The 25,572-nt window shown below is 41.6% G+C and overlaps 1 protein-coding gene across 1 annotated transcript in view; it reads left to right on the top strand.

The window, feature by feature from the left end:
- Window positions 1-25,572, top strand: part of COL22A1 (collagen type XXII alpha 1 chain) — a 236,601-nt gene that overhangs the window by 67,405 nt on the left and 143,624 nt on the right. The window contains exons 4-5 of the mRNA XM_026113713.2: window positions 5,499-5,573; window positions 22,651-22,762. Coding sequence (XP_025969498.2) covers window positions 5,499-5,573; window positions 22,651-22,762 — 187 coding nt within the window. The remainder of the gene's footprint in view (window positions 1-5,498; window positions 5,574-22,650; window positions 22,763-25,572) is intronic.

Below are 25,572 nucleotides of genomic sequence, written 5' to 3'. Positions count from 1 at the left end.
TACTTAAGCCACTGCTGCAGCATATACCTGATCAAAGGGCTACTAAGTTACTGCCCCACTGTTTCAGACCTTGTAAGATGCAGCAAGGGAGGACAGAGACTAGGGTGGAAGAACCAAGTCCTGGATGTGGGACTCAAATCTCCTCTCAGTTCTGTGTATCTGCGGTTATCTGTAAAGATCACCAACAGCCTTGGAACAGAGAAGATGAAGAACCATTGTCCTTGAGTCAGCACCAAGGCCAGTCTAAGGCTGAGCTGAGTTCTCAGTTTTCTTCCTGGTGTGGGAGCCAAGAACAGTTCAGAACAATTTGGAGATCTGTTAAAAAAAAAAAAAGGGGGAAAGAGGAGACTACAAGAATCAGCTGGTTTTCCTACATTCAGCAAGTCATCTGCTGAGGAATCTGTCTCTAGAGGGAGGAACAGGTTACAGGTGACAGCCCTGGATGGACCTTCTGGTTGTAAGAAGCAAGTGTCTATCAGAGAAATTCTTCAGCTGTCCCAAGAAAAGATGCCGTTGTCATCAGCAAGCATGGACTGGCAGGAGGCACAGGGGCAGTGAGAGAGAAGAAAGATACCTGGGAAAACATTTAGCTTTCTAGTGCAACACTAGTTAAGCTATGGGACCTTGAAATTATGATAATGTACTGCTATTAAAAAATGAAAAGTGATCCATATGTATAGCTATAGACCATTTCGCCTGATCTTCCTCACAGAAAAATAATAGAACAATCAATATAGAAGCCAGTGAATAAAGTATTACAGAATGGGAATTAGTTTGTATCCCTATTCAAGGATTATAGCTTTATGGAAAAGAGGTCATCTCTAACAAAACTCATTTCTTTCTGTGAGAAGATTACTGCTCAGTTGATATGGTAACTATGTAGATATAATACTTTTGTTGTTAGGCATTGTTACTGTTAGGCATTTGAATTAAAAAGTAACACTCTACAATGGATTAAGGACTGCCTGATCTCATACAGCAGGTGTTAGTGGAAAGTCATCATGAACAGGAGCATTTCTGATGCAACTACAAGAGGAGTATATAGCAATCCTGATGCTATGCAAAATTTCCATAAATCATGTGGGCATAAATGTAAAATCTTTGCTGATAAAATTTGTGGAGAAAGCAAAAGTTAGATAGAATAATACGTGATTTTGAGAACAAAAATGTCATTCAGATTAACCTGGATTGCCTAGAAAGTTGAGTCTTTCTAAACAATATGTACTTAAAACTCATATTGCTTTGGCTGACTTTGAAGGAAAAGATTGAGGCAGTAACTTTATTTTACAAAATACTTGCATGGAAAGAAAATGCTAGCTACTACAACATTTTCTAATATGGCCAGAGAAGATGCAACAAGGATCAGTGGCTGGAAACTCATGTCAGTTTGGTGTATCTTCTCTTTTGCAAAATGTTGAAATAGTTACAAACGAGGTGTAGCTGCAGTGTGGATTTTATTACCCTTTCTGCCTTACATGTTGGACATTCAGTGTCGCAAACATTTGGAAAAAATCTACAAACACTCACTCAGAGTTTGGTATGGCAGTGGCAGAAGGAATGGTCATAAGCACCCTTCTTTGATGTTAAAATGTTCACGTTTGCCAAGGATCTTGCTGAAAAGGCTCCAGCCAAAGGAGAGGAACAGCTCCGGTCTGTCTTTCCTCTAAACACACCTCTGGACAGAGCACTTAAACTTGAATGCCAGTTGGCACCGCTTGTCGTGCCGTCAGTTTGGGTGAACATATGGGTTTGCTGTATAGTCTTGGTTCCAAACCAGGAACTAAAATAAGAAGGTGTTCACTAGCTCATACTTCCTTGAAGTCATGGTTCTTTCTAATTTGACCTAGTGGAGGGTGTGTGATGTCATTAAAGGTTGGAGTGATAATTTATATATCTGTAATTAAGCAAAACTAGTTTACCGTTGAATGAAAAGTACCTTGCAGTGCCTGAGACCTGTTATAGTCTTGTTTGTGTATCTCTCGGGATACACAAAGATGCGCCTCTTGGGTCTTGAATTCATGTCTTCCATTTTTTTACTCTTCGTTTGGGGTTTTTTTGTCATTTTGATTTCGTTGATGCTTATTTTACTGAAAAACTGTACGCCTTCCAGTTTGGAGACTGGAGCTTCAGCGTGCTGTGTGCTGTACTGAATCAGTGCCTGTAACCAAAAGAGCATTTGCTGTAACTAAAAATGGAGAAGTTAAAGCAACCGTATCAACATTTGCACAGAGCAAATGTTTTTTGACATTTCTAAGCAATCTTTTGTCAGTACAGCTTGGTCTTGAATGGGTGTAGAGGTGGCATAACTTTGGCTCTTGCAAGTCTTAATGATTACCAGAGCTTTAAAAGATGAAAAATCCTTTTTAAAACTTGAAAGAACAATATAGTTGGAAGCAACAACAGCTTAGTTTGGCTGAAACATACCCTAGAATGAAGTGATGGCTGCGTGAAATAGAAGTAACAGAATTTAAATAGAAACCATTTATTATGGCAGCTGAATAACATTTTAATATTATTTTGTTTCCTTGTTACACTTGTCATTTATAACCACCAGGGATAAAAAAATAATAGAAAAAAGTGTTGCAGATAGGACTGTGTGTTGGCTTGGCTCTGGGACATGCAGCTGGCTTTCCTGAGCAGTGAGAATATGGATACAGATCCAAAAAGTGACTATGCTGTAGAAACATAGAGGAGGTTTAGCGTGGAGATACAGAAGTACACTTTGAAAGAAAGGGGAAGGAAGCATTAGACATGGGCATGGGTGTTCACTTATAATTTACCATTGCAGAACTGGAACCCACTGGGAAAGACCTTTTATATCCTTCCCTCAAGGTGGACTTTGGGATCCCACCATAAAAGTAATAAGCGTTCAACACATCAGAAAAATAAAAAGGATTGTAGTCTAGGGGGAGAGAAGGATTTTGGAAGGCCTGCAGCATATAGGGCAGTTTTGGACAGATGGTGGTGACATGTAGCCTTTGATTTACCTAGAAGAGGAAAACTTTCCTGTTGTGTTGGAAAGTCGTGCAGAGCTCTGATAGAGGGGGGAATAACAACATGTTTTCACCTGTTATTTAACTTGAAGAGTTAAGCAGGCTTGAGTGAAATATCCTGGCTTTCAAACCATCAGGCAGCAAGGAGCAAAAGAAATCTCTGGCTAAAACTCAGATGAAGTTGTCATTTCTATCAATCCATATTGGCTCCTGGTGTGGTGAATTCTGAATTTTATCTATAAAAGCAGCAGCTACATTTGTTTTGTGCCCCTGAAAACCATCCAAAGGAGATCAGATTGCTTGACTCTGCTTGGCAAAGAGAAGTATGCATGCCTTGTTTTCCTCAAAAATGTGCTGATAGCTATTTTACTGAAGTACTCTAAAAGCACTAACAAATGAATTGCCTAGGTGAACTGTGCAGGGCTGGACCTTTAGTGGCATGAAAACAGTTTTGTACTGCTGGACTGATACAAAATTGTCTCTAGTCCTAAAAGCATCTTCCCTCTGAACCGACGAGACCTGGGTAATGGACACTTGCGATAGTGACTGCTCTCTGGCCTCCTCCTTGGTGAGGTGAAGGGGTGGCTGGATGTGCTCAACCGGTTTTGGCCCTTGGGGCTTTGGGAAATGGCTTTTACAGTTCCCTTTCTCTCCACTGAGCTGAGAGTGCTTCAGCTGCAGCTAATAATGTGGCCCATAAATTCACAAGCACAATGAAGCAGGGAAAATATCTGATTTCATTGCTAGGCTTAACCAAACAGTGTAGAATATTGGATTTTTTACTGAGAGTCAGGAAGAAGGAGGGGAGATACAGGGACTGCTGCAACGTCCTCAGAAAAGTGCTTCTTGTCCCATGGTTTTGGAGGTATTTTCACACACAGTTTAAGGTGGCCTTTCACACACGCTTTGAGGAAGTCTTCAAGGTTCCCTGTGGGATTGTGCCCCTTTGGTGAGGGCACTGCCTGGGCTGGGGTCACCCTCTGCTCCTGGCTCACCATCACTTAGGGATCAGCCAGCCCTTGCTGCTCGCTGAGTAATACAACAAGGAAGGATACTGGAGGAATGATACTAAACATCAGGTGCAGATAATGTGAAATACCACCGGATCGGTATTGCAACTGCAGAAGATGTGTGTATCGCCATACAAGCAGGCGAATGAAGAAATGGGACTTGGCTGTCTTCGTCTGGCTGTTCTTTAAATTAGGGAAAGGACATAAATGTGGGGCTGTGCATGCAGTGAGAAGTCAGGGGTACATTTTTATATTCTCATTAAACTGATTCCTGGAGCTAGCCATCCCCATTGTTTACAACTGTGAAATTACCTATTGATCTAGGAAAACAAATTATAGATAAATGTTACTTCAAATATATGGCAGGAAAGAGGTGGATAGGTGGACAGTTCTTTGCAGAAAAGCATTCACCCGCAATTGTGTTGACACTAATTGGGAGCATGAGAAATGGCTGACAAAGTCTGGGTATTTCCATGATTTTTGAAGTCGGTGCTTGAGGGTGAATGTTCTTCAGAGTTTTAATGATACTTAATGTTGCTTTTTGCTTGAACAAACTCAGGGAGCGCAGACCTGTAAATATAGTCATGGTCCTGGAGGAGTGTTGACAAGCAAAATACTGGGCATCACTTGCTGTCTTTGACACTGACCTATTACAGGATCTTGACATGATAAAAGTTGCCTCATCATCCTGTGCTTTGGATCCCCTTTCCTGTCTTTGTTTCATCTATTTAGGGGCCATGAGTATTTTGAATAAGAGCTGTCCTTTCTGAAAGGTTTGGACAGTACCCCAATCTCAGCTGGACCTCCAGAAGTCGCCATGATACCAATAACTCTCCTGCCACTCTGTCTGACTTTAAGGTTGTGAGAATGTTTTGCTTATATTTCATGTGTTTGTGAACTATCGCTGTTAGCCAGAGAGAGTTTGTTTACAAGGACATAGTTTTTCACCAATGGACCAAGCTGAATATTTTTGGCCTAGTATCCTGAGAAAAGGAAGTTTATGTGATTGTACATCTGGTTGCTCTGTTTTTTCACCTGTCTTTGCAAGTCATGGATTCCCACTCAATAACTTTTGGAACATCTTGCTCAAATTCAACCAAATCTGAGAGTGGAATCCTGGTCTCAATATTCTGAAGTTTTTATTACCTTCAAGCCTATGTATGGATCAGTAGAAGAGAGAGATCCAAAATAATGTCCTACCTGAGAGAAAGGCTCAGGTCATCTATTCTGTTTGGCTTCTTGACTGGACTGTCAGCAAACAGTGGCTCAAAACCAAACACAGTGTGTTTGTTGTCTTGTCCAGTCTGGAGATAGGAGACAGGGTAGAAGAAGGCAATTAGGGTGCATAAAGACAGGGAAAAGAGTTGTTGCAGTGGAAATGTTGGTTAAAAAAAAAAAAAAGAAAAAGAAAAGAAATCAGGTTTTGTTAGTTCCATAGCTTACAAAATGATGCATTTATCTGTGATAACTTTTTACTGGTTCTTTTGCTTTTCAGATGTTCTGTGTCCAAATGTCCATGTGGAAGGAGACCGATTCAAACACACCAGTGGGGAGACTGATGAGATTCCAGGTAAAAAGACACACTTTGCTCTTGTACATCTGGGAATTGAAATGGTATAACTGTGTGCTTCTGATGAGATGTTCTGATTCGTTACATGTTTTCTAGTTGGCATTTTCTTAGTCCAACACATACTCAGTGATGTAGAAGTACACTAGAAACTGCAGGGATGGAAAAGAGTTATTTGTTGACAGCAAATTAATCATGAGCTTCCTTGTGATATGGCGGCAAATTAAAAAGGCAGTGGAGCTTAGTGTAGTAGATAGAGGAATGCAGTATGCCTCGGAGACAACAATTTTTTTGAATACTCCATGTCTGGTTAGTTTAGATATCCATTTATTTGCTCTATGATTGTTGTGAGATGTCCAAGCGCAACGATGATTACCCCTGAACAAATACTTATATATGTGTATGCAAGAGAAAAAGAGAAGATGAAAAGTCCCAAGAAGAACTCTGTCTTCTGAAACACTGGTGAAAAATCAAGAGGAAAGCAGGTCTGGTGATATCTCTGCTTTTCTATAAGCTCTGATACATCTTTCCAGCCAGATGAAGGATTTAATTTATTTGTCAGATGTATGCATGGGCTGTGCCTCTTTTGTGGGACCCAAGACACAAGACTGTTTGAGCTGTTGGCAGAGAAAATCTGCCTGTCAAGGATATACCGAGAATATCTGTGGCTGACCCCAGAAGTTAAGTCATGGCAGTGGGAGGCAGGAGTATCTTCTGCAGCTTGATTATGAGTAGAAATGGCTAAGATCTGACAGCTCTGCTACTCACTATGAGTTTCTTCACGGGGGGATTTGCACTACACAAAATACCAGTTCCAACTATGTTGTCTGTAGACAGCTTATTTTGGCTTCAGTGTGGTTTCATCTAGGCCTATGATAATGCTGAGTGGTAACATCTTTTCTGGTCTTCAGAGTTAAACCCGTAGTCCCCAGATACCCATTCAGAGCTGCTGTCCACTGCTAAATCTTGTAGCAGCCAATTCTGATGGTCTTCCTGTCACTGGCTATGCAAACAGTAGAACTATTCAGCAAATAGTCTTACTATTTCTGAATGAACCTATTCCTGGTGGAAACTGCTGCCCAAAATGAGTAGGAGGATTGTATCCTTGCTCAGACTAGCATTTTCTATGTGATCCCTTCCAGAAGACTGTTGTTGTAAATAGTTGCCTATGTGTAGTCAGTGTTTATCTGACTGGTATTGTAATTCATGTGCTCTTCTGTAAAGTTACTTACTTATTTTTCCCTTTACCTTCAAATCCCACTTGCTTCCTAGATAACGACTCAATATTCATCATTTTGGCTTAAGAGATGACTTTGCAGTCTGAGAATTGTAGACTAGTTCAGGTTGGAAGGGACATAGGGAAGTCATATAGTCCAATCTCCTGCTCAAAGCTGGGACTGCTTCAAAGTTAGATCCATTTGATTATTAAAGCAGGTTGCTCAGTGTCTTGTACAGTCCAGTTTTGAATATCTCCAAGGATGGACAATCAGCAGCTTCTCTGGGCACCTGTTCCAGTTTGATCACTGTTATAGTGAGCTTTTATTTCTTCTCATATCTAATTGGAATTTCCCTTGTTGCAACATGTCTGTGATAGCACAGGACAGTCGTTTACTATACCAGGGATCCTCTGTTCCCCATAAAGTGTAAAGGCTTGTCATATCATGCAATGACTTAATTAAAAGACTATTTACAGTAATTGACTACAGCAACATCTCTGGTTACCCTTTGCCAGTACAAGAGGTTTTGTAGAAGTAATCTGATTGCTCTTACATGGTGAACCAAAAATAATTCCTCTTACTGTTCTTGATGATTAAGAAAGTGTTTATCTTTTATCTGGACAATGTTCAGCTGAGGTTCTGGCTCTGCTAAGGGTCATTATGACACTGGAGATAGTCAGCATGGGACCTAAATGTCATTCTGCTTCTTCTGTACTCCTTACATACTCCATAGCATTTTCTTAAGACAACAGCCCCTGGGTCCTGTTCCAAAAGAGCATCGTTGTGTCCTCCCAGTTAAAGTACTTGGAAAACTTCTCTTCATTTCATGTGCTGTATTTCCTCTTACAAAATGCTTCATTGTGCTGCTAGCTGTTGCTAAGGGGCCTTTATATTCTGCCCTAAGTATGACTGCACTTCAGAGCAGAGCAACCCTCTGCTTCCCGCTGCCTGGTGCTGGTGGGAGCAGTTCATCTCTGGAATTTCTGCCGATTCACCAGTGACAGGGAGGGAGGCTCTTCCTCTGCTAACCCAGCCCTCACCCGTTCAAGGCTTTGCAGTTAATACCAGCATCTTACATTCCACTTGGAAGCTTAATGACAGCCAAAATTGATCTCAGCCCAGCCGGCTCCTAACACAGCACTTCACAGCTGCATCCTGCACAAGCTCGTTTCTAGGTGGACTCAAAGAACAGCCCCGCAGAGAGGATGTTACAATAAGCCTCATTTTGACTGCAGGGGACACAGGATTAATATGCTTCTCAAAACCTCTTCTTTCTCTAGGGAGGGAGAAGATTTCAGAACTGGAGTTAACAGAGAGAAAACAAATCTTTCTGTCAGTTTTAACTCTTATCCTTCTATTTGGTGCAATGCACTAGCAGATGGTGTATGCAGTCCTTTCACACAGAACATCATCAATGGCAGTCCTTTTTGGTATGCCCTATTTATATACTAGTTATACCATGATCTGGTATCTTTTACCGTGTGTCTGCAGTTAAGTGAATGTGAGTTGAGTCACTCTAGATTAGAGAGCAGAAAAAATAAAGACTAGTTCATAAGATGAACTGTAAAAGGATAAACATTGGGAGATGAAGGGAACCAGTGGCATCAGTTCACAGAATCACAGAATGGCTGAGGTTGGAAGGGACCTCTGGAGATCACCTAGTCCAACCCCCCTGCTCAAGCAGGGTCACATAGAGCACGTTGCACAGGGTCGAGTCTAGGCCGGTTTTGAACATCTCCGGAGAAGGAGACTCCACAACCTCTCCGGGCAACCTGTTTCAGTGCTCAGTCACCCTCACAGGAAAGAAGTTTTTCCTCATATTCAGATGGAACCGCCTGTGTTTCTGTTTGTGCCTGTTGCCTCTCGTCCTGTCTCTGGGCACCACTGAAAATAGTCTGGTCCCATCCTCTTGACACCCTCCCTCAAGATATTTGTGCACATTGATAAGATCCCCTCTTAGTCTTCTCTTCTCCAGGCTAAACAGGCCCAGCTCTGTCAGCCTTATAGGAGTTGGAGTGTTCAGTTCAGGACTGAGAAGTAGAAGATGCCTAGAATTTTGTAAAGTTAGAAGTTGAGGGTAGGGAGTGTGGCTCCATGCACAATCGAATGAATAATGCATCCAAAAGCACAGCATGAGTTGGAAGAGAGCCAACAGATGAAACAGGTATTTTCTCCTTAAAAACAGGCCTTTTCTTCTTTAGACAAACAGAATTAAGTAGATCTCATCCATCTGGACTTCAGCAAAGCATTTGATGGAGTTTTGTATTGAAAATCGTTGCTAAAGTAAAAAAAGCTAAAAGTTAATAAAACTTGTAAAATGAGTCAGAAATTAGCTAGCAGGGAGAGAATGACAGGGTTTGTAGGAAGGAAATATCAAGCTGGAGGGCAGACAAGAGTGGAACTCCTCAAGGTGCAGTTGTAGGTCTTACGTTCTTTGCGAATTTCTACAGTACAGGTTGGGATCAGAATATTATGAAGGAGGAAATTGTTGGCCTCAAAAACTTGGAGTGACTGACATGGGATTAAATTTATTAGTTCAGAGGGCCTGTTATTGCACTTAGGGATCAATAACAGGAATTTGTGCTATAAACTCATACTCTGGAAACTGATGGTGTCTTAGTCAATAGAAGATCATAAGCCACAGTGCTGTACAGCTGCGGAAAAAGGCAAAGGTCATTACAGGATAAGGTAAACTCTGGTGGAGCTGGGGAAGAGTTCAGGTGATTGGACAGGCCTTGGTTATAGCTTATCTAGAAAACTGTGTCAGATCCCCTTTTCTCAGGAGAGGGGGCTTCAGCCTAGAGGAGAGACTAATGGGTTCAGGGGCTGGAAGGAGTATGATCAACCAGGGGATTATAAAAGTTTGGTTTGTTTAATCTTGCAGCATGCAGGTGGAAAGGGGGAGATATGATTGATCGCTTTCCACAAAGATGTCAAGGGAATAATGGTAGGGTGACAAGGGAATCACTCAAGCTAAAGGACAAAGGGTATAATAAGAAATGGATATAAACTGTCCAAGAAATACATTCGGATAAGACATTTGAGGAAGCTTTCTGGCTGTCAGAGGTATGAAGTCCTGGAGCCAGCCGTGAAGTAGGAGTAATGGAGATAAATAGACAAAGATGGACAGGGCTACCTCTCACAGCAGAGGACTGCACTCTATGACCCTCCAGTATCACCGCATTTAAGTGAGAAGTTACTAGCTATAGCATTCAATGAGGGCTGCCTCAGTGAAATAGGGTTGCAGGGGCTAAGGATATATAGAGGGCTTTATTCTACTACTGATACAAATTTTAGTGGTGAAGTGAAGCAGTATCTGCTTAACAGTTCATAACACATAAATTCAGAATATAAATGATGCTGCATGCATTAGAAAACACATAGGGGATTTTGAAGAGAAGAGAGAAGTCTGGTTAGGATACCAGGGCAAACATGATTTTCTTTCGGAAAGTGAGATATTTTAAAGCAATGTATATTAATGCTTTAAATGAAATTCTCATAGCATCCACGCTAGTACCATATTATTTTTTTATCAAGAAGAGAAATGAAAACAAAAGAGGGCTTAATTCAGCTGCCTTGAAATATTCAAAATAAAATTGCAGCTCTAACACTTAATCCCTTTCATATTGCCAGTTTCTCATTTTGGTTTCATCAGCACTTAACAAAGGATCATGATCTCCTATTAGTTTTAGCCAGGCAGGACAACACAGTGATAACATTTTGCACCCTGAAGATAAATCCCTTACGTATTTTCATATATAACCAATATATAGCAGTGAAACAGCACATGAAATATCAAGGTATTGCAAATGAATTATGCTTCTTGAGGTTCTAAAACTTCACTTTGGGATTGTTTGTCTTTTAAAATAGACCTGCAGGACATGGGATTTGGTTGCAGGGATCTGGATGATTCCTAGAATTAAAAAATGGACAGAGCTCTAGTCCTCAACATTATCTGCCATAGGAGAAAACACTCCTGAACAGATATTGGCTGCTGTCATCAGAGGGAAGCTGCAATGGAAGTGAAGAATGACTTGCAATGATTGCCATAAAATGCTAAGAATGATTTAACCCTGGGGAGGGATGCTTACAACCACTGTGCTGCATTATATAACACAAGTGTGTGCAAGCCACACTGGGTGGCCTTAATGGGGCAAGGAGGGAATGTCAAAATCCTGACTCTATCTCCTAAGTAGTTGCAAATGCCATGTGTATAGTAACTGCAGAAGTTGCGTTATGGGTTGTACTACAGATTGACTTCAGCAGTCTAGAGACTTTCTTCCCCACCTATGAAACGTCCATGCACAGATGAGCAAAATGTCGGTATATTTATGATCTCTGTATTTTTTCGTAGCTCTTTAAAGGATGTTTGGGCATTTTAGCATAGAGGCACGGGTTGTAAAACTAGTACTCTACAATTACAGACCGAAATGGCTGTGTTTAACTGGCAGCATGTCTCCAGTTTCCTGCGGTTTGTAGCACAGGGTTTGCATTCCAGAGATGCCAGTGACTCACCAACTAATTATAATATTGTTGGGACTATTTATATTTGCCCACTAAAACATGTGGTAGCAGGAGGAAATTGGAGCATTCAGGCAGTTGAACCTTCAGAAGGAGCACATTAGACTGATGACCCACGGGGGACAAAACTGTCCTTGTTGTGCCAGTGTGATGGGCATTGCGCCCTCCCTTTGCACTTGGCACTCCGTATTGTTCCTCCCATAAGCTCCTTAGGGATCCCCCTGAGAGGCAAGTGGCAAATCCAAGAATAGCTGCAGAGCTCTGTAACGGATCGCGGTCTTCAGAGAGCAAATGCACAGACACAGTGGTCACCAGCAAAAACTGCACATGTGCAGCGAAGGTGAAGCCAGCTCTTTGTGTAGGCACTGCTCGCTCTTCTCACTCATATACACAGGACTGGATACAGCTAGGATTGGGATAGGAAGTGGTGGGAAAGGATAAGGCATGGCTATGCCATGTACAGACACTTTGCTGTCAGATATTGCAGTGCAGCCCTCACTAGGCAATGAGAATGGAGAAGGGGCTAAGCACTTCTTCCCTGCTCTCCCTCATACTTTCCCTAGTGAGTCCCCCAAATAAAATTTAGTAAAGAGTGATCAGCGCTGCCTTGAGCATAATCTCCATTCTCTGAGGGTCTGGAGGGCTGGATTTGGAACCTGGTTCCTCATTCGCCTACCTGCAGCAATAGCTGCTATGCCTCTATGAGAGGTATATAGGGAAAGTAGCAGCTGAGCTGTGGCTGTTGTCCTAAGGGTCATTTCAGTCTCCCGTGATCTGGAGAAACTAGGTGGACTTGTGCTGTGGGGTGAATTCATCCTGTGGGCTGGTAGCTGGGATACCTTAAGCCCCAATGATCTTAGTAAGTCCCTTTTAGCCTTGCTTTCTAGCAGTCTGTGCACTGTACAATAGTGCACAACTATGAGACCAGTACTCTCAACATTATAGCCTAGATCCTTGCACTTAAAAGACCTCTGAAGTTTTTCAGAGGTCTTCAAATGATTCTCCTGTGTTCAGAGACATTTTAATACCTGGTAGCTCCAAGAAAACCAGGTCAAGCAGGCATATAATTACAAATAAGTCATCTGGGACTTACAAGTGCAGTCACTGCAGTCCTATGGGCTAGCTTTAACCTACGCGTTAGATTTGCGTCCCCTGGGTTCACATGCCCCAGTTATCCAGGATGGGGACCTGCTGTGGCTTCCTTTGGGCTTATGTACCAAGGAATTTCCCTTCAGCAGAAGCTAGAGATTTGGGAAGGGGAAGTGTACGCTCACCCCAACAGGAGACAGGGTGCAGCCAAGGTGGATTCAGGAGCCCAGGAGCACTCAAGGGTCCTATCCACTGCACATGACCACAAAGAGTCAGCAACAGTGCTGGGCTCTGAAATTCATTGAATTAAAATCCCGTATTTTGAATGAATCTTTTTCCTAATGTGTCCAGACGTGTTGCTATTACCCACATCGTGAACTTCAGTGGGTCTTTTCACATATATAGTGGTATGAATGACCTTACTGGCGATAGGTATCAGATCTGCAGCGGAGTAGGCAGCCCAGCTGAGCTGCTCAAAGGCAGCAGTCAGCATGAGTGCTGAAAGGAGAATGAGTGCTGAAATTGCTTTAGGATCTGCTAGTCTGGGAAGAAAACAAATCAAGTAAAAACTGAGCAGTCCATGTGAAAGCCTTTCTCTGGTCTGAATCCCAGCAGTGCCAAACTAATTCTGAATTCTGCATTCACACACAAGACTTGCATGGGTTAACCGTGCACAGGAATATGCACATGAAGTGTTCTGATCTGTATGCATATTAAAAAATAAAATCAATCCCCAAATGCTTTTTTTAAACTAGCAACATTTGCCTTCTCCCAGAAATTAAACAAACCAGAATTTCTTCTTGTTCCAGTGCATCTGAGGTTGGTGAAAGGGAAATGAATTCAATTTCTGCCTATTCATAGACCAGAAAGCAGCCAGTCCTTTGGCTGGATTGTGTAAAAAGATTAATAAATTGGAGTAGCATGAGGTACCTCCTGGGTATTTCTCAGGTCTGTACAAATAGTTTAGTTTAGTTCTGCTTCAGGAAGACTTTGCTGCAAAAGAGAGGACTGAAGAAACAGTCTCTGAGAGTCTTCATCTCTAAGAGCTTTCTGGCATTTGTGCATATAGAAAGGGAAGAAGGTGTATATACAGTTTCAAGAAATTCCTCCTAAGGCTTGGAGATAAATGAGTCTGTGTGATGTGTATGGTCTCAGATGACCACTGTGTACAGTTTCAAATTATGTTTAGGTCTAATCTGTTTCATACTGATCATCTGGCATAAAAAAGGCACCACGGTCTCATACAGAGCAGTCTTTACCTGCTTTTGTATTAGGCTTTGTTTATAGCACCTAAAATTAATGGCAATATTTTCACTCACATGAATAGCCTGTTGGTGTGGTTTTTCTGTAGCCCAGATATTAAAAGTACAAGTTGAAGCAGGTTATGTCTTAGCAAAGTGTTTCTCCATTTTTCTCAACTATATGCATGGAGTTCTCCTGGGCCCAGTGCTGCCAACAAACCTTTACTCAAAAAGGGGTAGAGTCCTCCCCTCCCCACTGCTCTGGCAGAAGGTGAGTTTGCAGTAATGCCATTTTATGGCTTTCTAAAAGAACACACAGCACCTTAGCTCTTGAGGAACTCGAAAGAGGAGCTCGAAATAGAGGAACTAATTAAAATCAGAGCCTAATACAAATAGTCCTGGTAAGTTCAGCTGGGGCAAACCTATCTGGCATACAAGGACATCAAAGGAATAATGAAGCTCTGTTTAATCTTGTAAATCACTGAAGCAGGAAAGGAGCTGAAAGAGCACCCATGGCACTAAGCCAGATGTCCATCACTGGGAAAATGGAGAGTGACTTCAGCACAGAAAAGCCTTCAGTAATGAGGGAAGGAGTTCAGCGTCAAAACCAGCTTTCAGTGTCGTTCAATATGCCACTTCCAACTGTCTGAAAACTGAGAGACAAATGGGTAAGAAAGAGTGAGTGGACTGATACAGATAAACAGAACAATGCATCAAATAAAGTGGCGTGTTATTAACATGAGATCAGGTGATGAAATGTGCTACCTTCGAGACAGCAGCTTTTGACATTTGTTGATCTCCTGTTTTTACAGCAGGCTGTGGGTTATATTGCAGCAGCCCTTTCCACCAGCCAGGATGACTCTGTAACAGTGTACTCACCTACCTTCTTGTGGATTTGACCTCTGTCTCTCTCTCTTTTTTTTTAGTACTGTCTTTTTGGTTTCATTTTCTTATTGGTTTTATATCCCTTTTATCTTTCCTGGAGTGGCATCTTTCCCCTCCTGTATAATGGTGCCAATTGTCTTTATCTGCCCCCTTTTCTTCTGGCTGAAGCTTTAGGCTGATGGTCCCAAAAGAGGATTACCCCATAGTTCAGCCCAGTGACCTCCTGCTCACCTGCCCCACTGCCTGCCAGTGCTTGCTCCTTGCTCCTTTTGCTCTGCCTACCAGTGCCAATGAATGAGGCACTCCAGAGTTGTGTGAAGGAAGCTAGCAGGAATTTTTTTTGAGATAGAATTGTGTGTTACACCTCAGGCAACATTTCCGCTTCTAATAATCCCAAATGTGGATTGGTACTTGAGCTGGGATCAGGCTCTTTTTGTCGGTGATCGGCATGCTACTCCTGTGGCTTTTGGGCTTCCTGGCGCCAATCAGAAGTAGAACTTGTCTCTCCCAGTGCCAGCATACAGAAGAAGCAAACAGGGACCAGTGAACCAACAGCCTGAGTGGTGACAACATGTATTGGGGTAAATCTGCTTTATTATTGTTATAAAACTGTGACCATTAAAGGGCCTTCTAAGCCACCTGATGGAGTATCAGCTACAAGGCAGTAGGATGGCTGGAAGATAACCTCTTAACGCTGTTGTTCAAGTTGTCCCTTGTGCTTCAACAAAAGCTTGTTATTAGCTTAAGTTCTCACCTTATCTCCTCACTGAAGTCATGGTAAAAGTCTGGTGGATCTAATGAGATGAAAGTTAGGTCAGTGTGAAGTGCCGCTCAAATCACAGTTGTAACATCTGTGGAAACAAAGGGCAATTCTTTAATATCAAGAACATCTTTAAAACACTCTTGAAGCACTTTAATCTGTAGGCTTTGGAGAATTTTATAGTTCCAAAATTCTTTTACAAGCTGCTTGTAAAATATAGCAAATTAATTTTTTAATGACTTGTGCAACCTATTTGCTCACTGCTCTACTTGCACGCAGGGCTTGTGGGCAGCTAATAAATCTCCCTGGTTTGTTACTCCAGAGGTGCAGTCCTTAATGCTCTGGGAAGAGGTCAGATAACAGCTGTTGGCTGATGGTGCTGAAAGCTGTTGACCTAGGAGTCCTGAATGTGGGATGAATTATCCATGCTGCTGCTTTCTCTGTCTTTGCTGGAGAGGTGAACTAAAGGGGAATAAAGCAGCGTAAGAAGGCAGAATTCTTAGCCATTTTAAGCGTTTTAAAATCGCTTCTTTTGACAGCCAGAACAAGATGTAGAAAAGTTTAGCAAAACTCTTTCAGTCTCCTTTTTACTATCCTTCGCAGTGGTACAAGTCTAACTAGTAACCAAGCTGCAGGAGTCTGGCCTTTGCTGTTGTCTAGGCCACCATGAGCAAACACGAGTGCCTGTGTGTTCCATGGGGACACTGGGACAATGTGAAGGTATGATGTCTTGCTGCTTTGACACTGACCTCAGTGTTGTCACCATAAACAGCTCACCAATCCTCAACTTCAACGCTGTTATTCTGGAAGTAAAACTGAAGTGTTGAAATGGAGTTGTCTCAGTAATAGGATAAACCCAACAGTGCGTCATTACTTCTTTATGTATGTGCCCTGTCTGCGAGGAGGTGTTCATCAAGAGAGAAGAGGGCTTTCTGCCTCCTGTCAGCATGCCAGAAAGACTAGGACCATGAACTGTGATAGCATCAGTGTTCAGACTTACCATCTGCTAAATAATTCTTGATGCCAAGGGAAACTATGATTAGGGCAGTGATATACTAAGATGGATGTACATAACTTTACTGTGGTGGAACAGCCTTGGAGTTGGAGACTTCGGTCAGCTCTTAAAAATATCCCTAATTATCTGATGTACTATCAACTCTTGAAAGGATTTCCTTTCCTGTGCAGGAAGGAATGTCAGGAATAGTGAAAATCCTGGTGATGGCTGCTATGACAATAACAGCAACATGTGTTAAGTAAAGTTAGTAGGTTTCCCCTTCAGAGTTTTGACACTTCTACTCATTTCCAAGCCCCAGATTGAGACACATCATGGCTGTTTGGAAAGAACCATTTTTAGCCTAGAACACTGTGGAAAATAAGGATGCCAAATGTTTAGATATAGTAGATGAAAACTCATATCTCTCATCTACAATCTGATTTCAAGAAGCTAATTGCCAGACATTGCTGGCTAAATCCAATTTTTTAACTTCAGAGATGGCATAATAACCATTTTTTTTCTCTTTTTTTGGTTTGTTTGTTTGCTTTTTAAATATATAAGAGCACAGAAAGTAACTAAGAGAGGTAACAAAAATGGGGACCCATGATGGTGGTGACAGCCTTGTAGACCGCACTGGATGAATTGAATGTGATGTTTAGGACATAGAGAGCACACTGGCTCTGGGCTGCTCCCATTTCTTGTGAGCACAGGCTGTCCATGAAGGCTTAACTTTCAAGAAGCAGAGAAATGTTAGGCGAGAAAATTGATAAGATCTTGCATTTGCTGAGGAACTCCCAAGTGATACTGTTCTTCCTAGGAATTTATACACTTTTCTGCCCTAAGGTTTACTGCTATTGACCCCACTCTAGTAGAAGTAACATACGCTATGTTATCACAGGCAATACATATAGCCATTTACAGGAGCCACAGAGAAACAGTAGCCGATGACAACCTCCTTTGACCATGGCAATTGGTGATATTCTATCAGTATGTTGACAAGGGTGATAATTCAGCTGAGAGTTTAACCACAACTAATGTATGGAGTGGTTCCTGCAAAAGCCTCTGTGTTTTATATCAGTACTTGTGGCTGGACATCCTCACTAATAAATATATTCTAAGCACATCACCTGGGGCTCTGGTATCATGTGCTGATTGCTTTCTCACCATGCTTTCCAGGCAGTCTCCTCACCAGAAAATTTTACAAATAAGAAGTAGCCCCATGGTCCCTGTGAGGGTTGGCTTAGGCTCTTCAAAAATGCAAGGCAGGAGACTTTTGTCATGAGATTTTCTCATGCTAAAGAAGAAACTAAAGGTTCAATCCTACTTTGACAAGACTTTCCAAACAAATACACCACTTTGTTTTCTGGCTAGTAGAACTTCCCTCTATTGCTCTAGTTTCTTGCGTTTGGGTGGTGGTGCTTCTTTTCCCTCAAAAACAAGACAGACAGGAAACTCTCAGCATGCAGGTAACAGCTTCCACCACGCTGTCCATGTCAGATCCTAATGGAACCAAGCAGAATCCAGCTCATGCTCATGGGAACTGATCATGGCCCCTTTAGCCTTACCTTGAAATAACTATCTTGAAATAAACTTTATGGGAATGCTCAACAAATACAGAGCTGTCTGGTCAGCTTTTGGCCATATTTTTGATGTGATTGGCTGCAGTGTTGACTTTTTCCTGTAAAAGTGAATGTACTTGTATATTACAGTTAGGATGATGTAGAAATTGTCCAGTCCAGTGCCAAGTTTTGCCCATCTTTTCCCTGCAAGAGGCAGATCTGGCCGTGCTTTCTGATTCTGGAAAAATGGGCTGCTTCCTGTAAAGAGTTATTACTTGCAAGTAAAGAGACATTGAACTGATTTGATCAGTAGAGCAGTGCATAAGAAATTGCTTTTAAAGCCAAGTATGCTGTTATGAATCTGAGCTTCTCTTTGAGGTCACTATTTTAATTTCAATGTTAATGGACTAGGTTATGCTGCTTTTCAGGAGACGTAATCAGGTTAGAGGGTTTCAATGGCCTCAGATTGTTTTAGTAACCATAATGAAGTAGGAGGCTTATGATCAAAGAGCATTATTCATCTTATTAATTGTCATATTTATGGCATTACTGATTAAATAGTTTATAAGCCGGCTGGGAAACCACACCTGTCTTGGTACACAAAAAGCCACATTTTAAATCAAAGCAACTGAGAACCGAAAAGTTCTACCCTTTCATCCTGTGCTCAAGCATGGTGCCATGATTGGGTAACAGTAGCTTTGTGCTTGCCATTTTGGGCTGGTATGTTCCTTCCCATTTCAGTTGAGAAGGTCTGGGAAGCTAAGTGTAGGATCTCGTTTTCCTTGCCCTCAGTCAGCTTTTGTTTTGTCTTCTAACCATGGCTCTGCACTGAGAGTCCTGCCTTCCTACATTAGGTTTGAGGGAGTTGGAGACATCTGTGAATTTTTTTGGACCCAAGAATGACTCCATAGTATATCACTCTACGGTACTGACAGTGTGGTCCCCCCGTGGTAATGGGAAACTGATGTACAGCCCAGACTTCTGCTGTCACTGCAGCCCAGAATGATGTATGGCAGCCTAACTAGGCAGCAAGATGTTTGGAGGAAGTTCTAGGTGAGGTGTTTCTCCTACCTTGCTGGCAGGTAGATAGTGTAAGGCGCAATCTCCTGCTCAAATGTTGGAGAAATGGCTATGACATCGCTTATTTCTCCCACTAACATAACATAAATTGAAAGGGTCATGCTCTTTCCCTCACTACCCCAGTCCAGGTCCTAGCGTGTACAAGAGAACATATGCAATCCAGAGTGCATCCAGACATGTGAAGTAAACAAAATTAAAAAAGAAATGTATATTTTTCTCCTTTAGCTGAAATAATCTTAGAGATTACATGCAAGCACAAATTCATTTGGAATTTACCTTATGTGTCTTCTTTCCTGTCCCACTTGGACAGTGTGCACTGGTTAATTTCTCAACTCAAATGACAGTATTTTGGGTCTGTTTGTTTCTTCTCCCACGCAGAAATGGGATGGTATCTCTTTAAAGAGATACTTACAATGGACAGGGTAGTAAAATTAAGATATTGCTATTCTGAATTTAAAAATCTGCAACCTTTATTCAATCCTGAATGCAACTGAAACAATGTAAATTTAAGTTATGTGTGATTATTTATCATTTTTTTCCTCTTGACTTCTGCCTCATTCAGTGCACAACATGCACAGCATTCCCTAAAAGTAGAATTTATCTCACCTAACTTTAGAAGTCTGAAAATTAATGTCCTTCTCAGCTCCCTTTCAGAAAGAGATAGGCACTGCCAAATAGTGTTTTGGCCTGTCCTTAGATAGGTTCAAGATAGATGTGATGAATTGTCTTCCTAGAGGCTCTAGTCTTTCTCTGGACCAACAAAGGAACTGAAGCAACCCGCTTACATCAGACATCTCATTTTTAGACAGATAAAATTAGGTGAGACGCATCTCATCCTTAACAAACAGTTCTTCATTGTCTGCACTATGGACTGATGCCATATTTATTGTAATGCCACTGAAATCCTTCTGCAGCTGAATTGTACAGTGTCTCATGGGCTTTGGTTGGCAATAGAATATCTGAGAGTAGGAGTCATCTCACCTAACTTTAGACCTTTACTAGGTGAGCTTTGACATACTGCCTGGGCATCTTATGCTCTCTTTATGTCAATGGAGAGGCACACGGACTTTTGGCATTTCTTTCAGTGCAAGATGAATGTCTCCCTAGAAACGCTTATATTCAATTCTGTATGACTAAGTGAATGAGAGTCTGTATGATTATCCTGCCTACAGAACTGACATTTAGCCAGAAGAGACCCATCTTAAGTGCTCTATGAACATGAATTAGTTTGTTTCATAACTCCCTCTAAGGACAGTGGAGGCAATATCTGTATTTGGCACTGGATGAAGTCATGAATTGAGTAAGGCAGAAGTACTTGCTGGTTTTGGGTGTGTGCTCTGATACATCTAGGGCTTAATGTTTCTGTGGACTTACATAGCGCTTGAACTTTTCAAAGAACAGCCCTCATTGATTGTTAATTAAAAGTATATCAAGAAATTTGCAATTCACTGATCCATAGTCGGAGTAAGAAAGATTCTGCTGTGATTTACCTGTGTGCTTTGTGAGTGCAAAGTGTTCTTAATATTGCAAGTTCTGCTTGCAGAAGAATTTTGATAGCGTTGCTTATGTTTCACTGTGTTATTTAGGCTCTCTAAACTGCATGTTGTTTGGAAGTTTCAGCAAAAAAGATTGGCTAACCTGACTCGATTTGTCTGAACACCCTTACAGTTGCTCATGATGAGAACAGTGGCTTGAGTTCTCAAAGATCAGCGTACGTTTGGGGTCTGAGCTAATGATGGGAATGCTGAGAAGGAAGTTTTTGTCGCTGTAATTTGTACCTGTGTAGCTGAGCAATTCTCCATGGCTTGAGGAGTCCGTTGGCGGGACGCTGCGCTGCGGCTTGGGCAGCTTTCCAGCCTTCTCTGTTCACAAATTATCAGCTCTTGAGAGCGGATAACAAGCCTCCTTGCCAGTCACTGTGGGCTCATCTCACCAGTAACACTCAAGTGCCTTCCTCACATTTCTGTGGCTGGTGTAGATGAAAAATATGTATTGCATGCTGAAATGAGTTGCGGGAGAGCTTATATGGACAGGTCATACTGCTTTTTATAAGATAGCCAGCAGGGAGCTTTCATGTTCTGGTAGCGTCTATTTGGAGCAATTTATGGATGCAATCACAGCTGATTACCCTATGTCAGACCGGTGCATCACTACAGTTGTTGCAGAGGTCATTACGAGGTGGAGCCATGAGGCCCTGGGGTGCCTTAACCACCCTATTTGCCCTCCTGAATGTCCAGTAATAGCTGAAAATAAAGTGGTCGGGAGGGAAAAGCTTTTGACAGCCGGGAAAGTTACTGTAATACAAAAGGCCTGAACTTGGCACCAGGCAACCATTTCTGTCTTTGCAAACAATTAAGACTGTATTTCCTCAGAAAGAGCTATTTCTTCAGAAAAGCGATTTCTTTAGAAAAAGCTCCATGATGGAAGTTTATGTTTTATTTGCCCTCTGCTGTCACATCTTGCTTTGTCTCAGGGCTGGCCCACACAGGTCTTTTTTGCACTTATTTATTCTTATAAATTAAAAAAAGGATACCATTAGATGGACACCTTTTCCTGTTGCTGTGGTTTTCAAGCTGTGCAATGGCTTTCAGCCTGCAAGTTGTAAGAGGTTCACAGAGGCAACTGAGAAAAGCAAGATTCCTGTCTTAAGACCTAAGTTTACCACAAAACAATTTGTACCTACTCAAGAAGAGTTTTAGGAGATCACTAACTGAACAAAGTTAAAACCACTGTCCTAGTTTAAAATCAATTTCCCAGAATAAACTATTCTATTATCATCAATTTTATGGGCTATATTTACATCTACAGGAGTTAATATGTATAATGATGTGTGTGTGAGGGGGAGCAGAGACTGGAATAGTGCAAAAAAAAAGAAAAACACAGGTTCTGTGTTCAGTCATGCTCAGCCTGGCTTTTATAGTGTCTTTGCTCCTAAATCCACAGTGTATCTGGTTCTGGGTGTACTTACTGATTTGGATGTACATCCCATGGAGCCCGTTTGGACCTCAAAGCATGACAGTTGCAGTTGTGCAGTAGTGGGCATCCTGCAGCTGGAGAAGTTCAGGGACGCAGCATGGGTACCCTCCAGCTGGCCCTGGCAGGGTTCAGCAGCTGGGACTTTGTGTCACCAAAACATGGATGATCTGCGGCTGGGTCCACATCGACGCTGGAGCTCCATCGGCCCATTTGCATGGTGTGCACTTTAGCTAACAAGCCCTGTCAGAATGGGGTGAGCTTGACAGAAGTGTTTGCCACCGAGCTGATGGTAATAATGAATAGATTGGGCTACGTATAAATAGAATTAAGATGGTATGAAGATTGTATGTAGAGAAGTGTCTTGGACCGGGTATTTTCGGTAAATGTTTCAGTCTTCACCTGTGCTCTCTTTCTCTACCTTATCTGAGCATCCATAGGCATAGCTGCGCAGTTATTTTCAAGGTGCCACAGCAATGCAAACAAAAATTATCATTGATGTCTGGGGAACTCTATTCTGATCTCTCCAGGGTCTGTTACAGTTTGTCTTTATGCTTGGTTTTGTGGTTTTGGATGGAGCAGATTAGACCATGTTAGAATTTTGTTCTGGCTTTTCCTGACACGAACAAGGTTAATCCCTGAAGAGCTGTGTCTGTGGGCTGAGATAACTACCTAAGTACAGTGGAAGACGTGCCACGCTGCTCTAGTTTTTGTATCGCAGCCTGATCAATGTCTCATATTTGTGCTGTTGTTATGGACAGGATTTGACCTGATGGATTCGTTCAGTGTGAAACAAATTTTTGGAATGAAAGAAAGTGGAATTCAGAGCTCCTACGTGCGACTTGGAAGCTTCCCCATCGTTCAGAAAACTGAGTGAGTACCTGGCCTTGCATTTTATTTTCATCCGAGCCTCTGATCTGGCTCTATTTTCTGGCCTCTATTATTTAGTTCCTTTAGGTTCACCTTGAAGTAGTTATCCAGTACGTGTGTCACCACAGCTAACACACACATATTGTGCAGTTTTGATCAACTCTTTCAGTTCTTCTGGCATCATTCAGACAAGGTGCCTGTGAACTAACTCCGCTTTCCATCCCGGTCAGTGAATCAGCTAGTTTCAGTGCATCTCAGTTGTTTTGAAGAGCAATATTAAGACATTCACAAAAAAACTTAGGGAGAAGTACCTAAAAGGCCTCTAAAAGGAATATTTGGTAGCACTCCCATTGAAATACATATTTGCTAATCACAAGAGACCAGTTCCTACTAGAAGTTGTTATCATTCTGCTAATACCGTTTTTTTGGCCTCCTAAAAGAATGAGCAATTGTCAATCCTGTGTCAACATGGATTCGGTCCTTTGTAACCTGAGGCTGCCAGCTGTGTCTTAGTCTATCAGAACAGTTTCTCTTCAAGTTGTCATTTGAATCCTGCTAGCATTAGCCTTGAAAAGAGTGAGTGCATAATTTCACTGAGTAATCACGAGCGATAGATTGAATTGTCATCATTAACATTTTTGCAGTAAATTTCACTGTGGTGGTTTTGAACTTCAGCTTAAAAAATCAATAGTAATTCTTTTCCTTCTTATGGATGAGGGCTGTTATATTTTATTCTGTTTTGGCTCTTTTACTGAGCTTGCTACATCTTTCAAATTGTGCTGTGATTTGCATTTGCTTGATTTCACAATATTCTTTCATCCTGGAGCTGAGCTGGATTGATTTGCCCTTCTCTCCTCCATCTCCTTCTCCATATAAGCACACAGTCTTTAGGAAAAAAAAAGTAGAAATATGATATATTGAAAGGAAAACTGTTTGCTCTAAAGTCCATAAATGATGTCAAGTCTCAGGGTAAGTAAATTCATGATCTGGGAGAAGGCCAGCAAACTAGAGACACCTTGTTCCTGATAAGAAGGATATAGAAACTGGGGTGTGTAGTGAGAGGAAAAAAACCGATGTTTTGCTCACAGCAGCCTTTGGGCACAACTCCTGCTTGGCATGGCTTGTAATAGCTAGTGGTAGTGCGCTTTATCGCTGGAGAGGATTATCACCAGGACTATGTAGGAAGAAGCCCTTGAGGTAGAGAGGTCCAGTTGGTGCTTAAAAAAATCTGGGAGTGATGAATCTGAGCTCTGCGGGATACGGTGGTAAATAGGACTAGTGCAGTCCTTGGGTATATAAGCAAGAACTGTCATACTTACGAGCAGACTTCTTTGATATCAGGGAACTCTGTCACTACTGCTGTAATACTGCATCCGGTCCTTGTGTCCATAATTCAGTAGATAAGAATGGAGTGTATGAAAGGTTAAAGAATCTGGAAACGTGGCTAATAGTGAGAGACTCAAAAAGCTCTGCGTAGTCAGATAAATTAGGAAGAGGTTGACAACTGAGGTGATCACAGTTTATAAGAACTGATGGGAAATCAAAATTTAATCATCACTTAAGTGTGATGAACAGCTGTAAACTAAAAGTCAGTAGCTACCTGTTAACGACAGACAAAAACCAGCATGGAAGAAAGGCAAGCATTTTTAACAATGAAAGTAATTAATCACTAGAAGAAGTTAGCATGGATAATAGTGAGCTGTCCTTTTGCATTCCTTTTCGAAATTAAGACTTGAAGTACTTTGTTGTTATTGCTATTGTTGTTTTCCCAGAAAGACTGAGGAAGGAAAAGCAGACCAACCAGCTGTAATGGCTTTTCTTCTGCTCAGGTTGCATCCATTTAATTGTTGATGCTGGAAAATATTTTGTTGCCAAGGACAATTAGAATTAAAACATACTGAATTAGTAAACTGAAATGACTAAGCTTTCTTTTAAATGGTAAAGTGAAATATGGAATTAAAAAAGAAACTTTCTGTTTTCAACTTCTTATATCTTAACTTCCCTACACCTGTGATTTGGAAATAAACTTAAATGGATGTGTTACTCATGGAAGGTGACTGTATATTTGGTCCATTCCACTTTTTGGATGTCAGGATCCTGTGATGATGCATAGACGGCCATTGCTCACAGAAAATGAAATCATATAAAGCTGCACAAAACTGATAACTGAAATAATAAACAAAACAAAAACATCTGTACTTTCTTGCAGATAACCTAAAGCAATGTTTAACAACCGATAGCAACATCTCGTAATTAGATACAAAATCATTAACAGAGTAATATGTTTAATGTACTTTATTATCCATTCAGAGGATTTGTATGGTTTTATATAAGCACTAGTACTTGTACAGAGTGCCAGTTTAGTGGCCCAGGAAATATGCCTATTTGTCCTCTCATCTGGAGCCTACACTTACAAACTGGCAAACACAACAGCCAGGAAAGTGGCCCAAATGAGTGTCCCAGTAACTGAGAGACTGATAGGTCTTGCTAGGTAGCTGAGGGCAGGCCTATAAAGCTGGCTGGCACTTTTCCTCACTCCTCAGATAAGTGAAGCTGTCCTACCATTTTCTCTCAGCTCCTCCATGTCCACAGCTGTGCTCCAGATTTTTGTTGGGTCCTTGGGCTTGTTTCTGTCCACTGTTGTCTTGGTTACTGCCTGGCTTCTGCCTCATCATCCTGGTATCTCTTTCATCTGTTTATCCTAGTTCTGACTCTAGAGCCTTTGTCCTGTCATGTCCACTCCTAGATCTTCTCTTCATCAGGTTGCCTGACTTGGTCCTGGCCTAGCTCGGTCCTCATTCCAGCTTCCACCT

Source organism: Dromaius novaehollandiae, chromosome 2 (genome assembly GCF_036370855.1).
Source record: "Dromaius novaehollandiae isolate bDroNov1 chromosome 2, bDroNov1.hap1, whole genome shotgun sequence".
Taxonomy (NCBI): domain Eukaryota; kingdom Metazoa; phylum Chordata; class Aves; order Casuariiformes; family Dromaiidae; genus Dromaius; species Dromaius novaehollandiae.
This window is presented reverse-complemented; position numbering and strand designations above follow the sequence as displayed.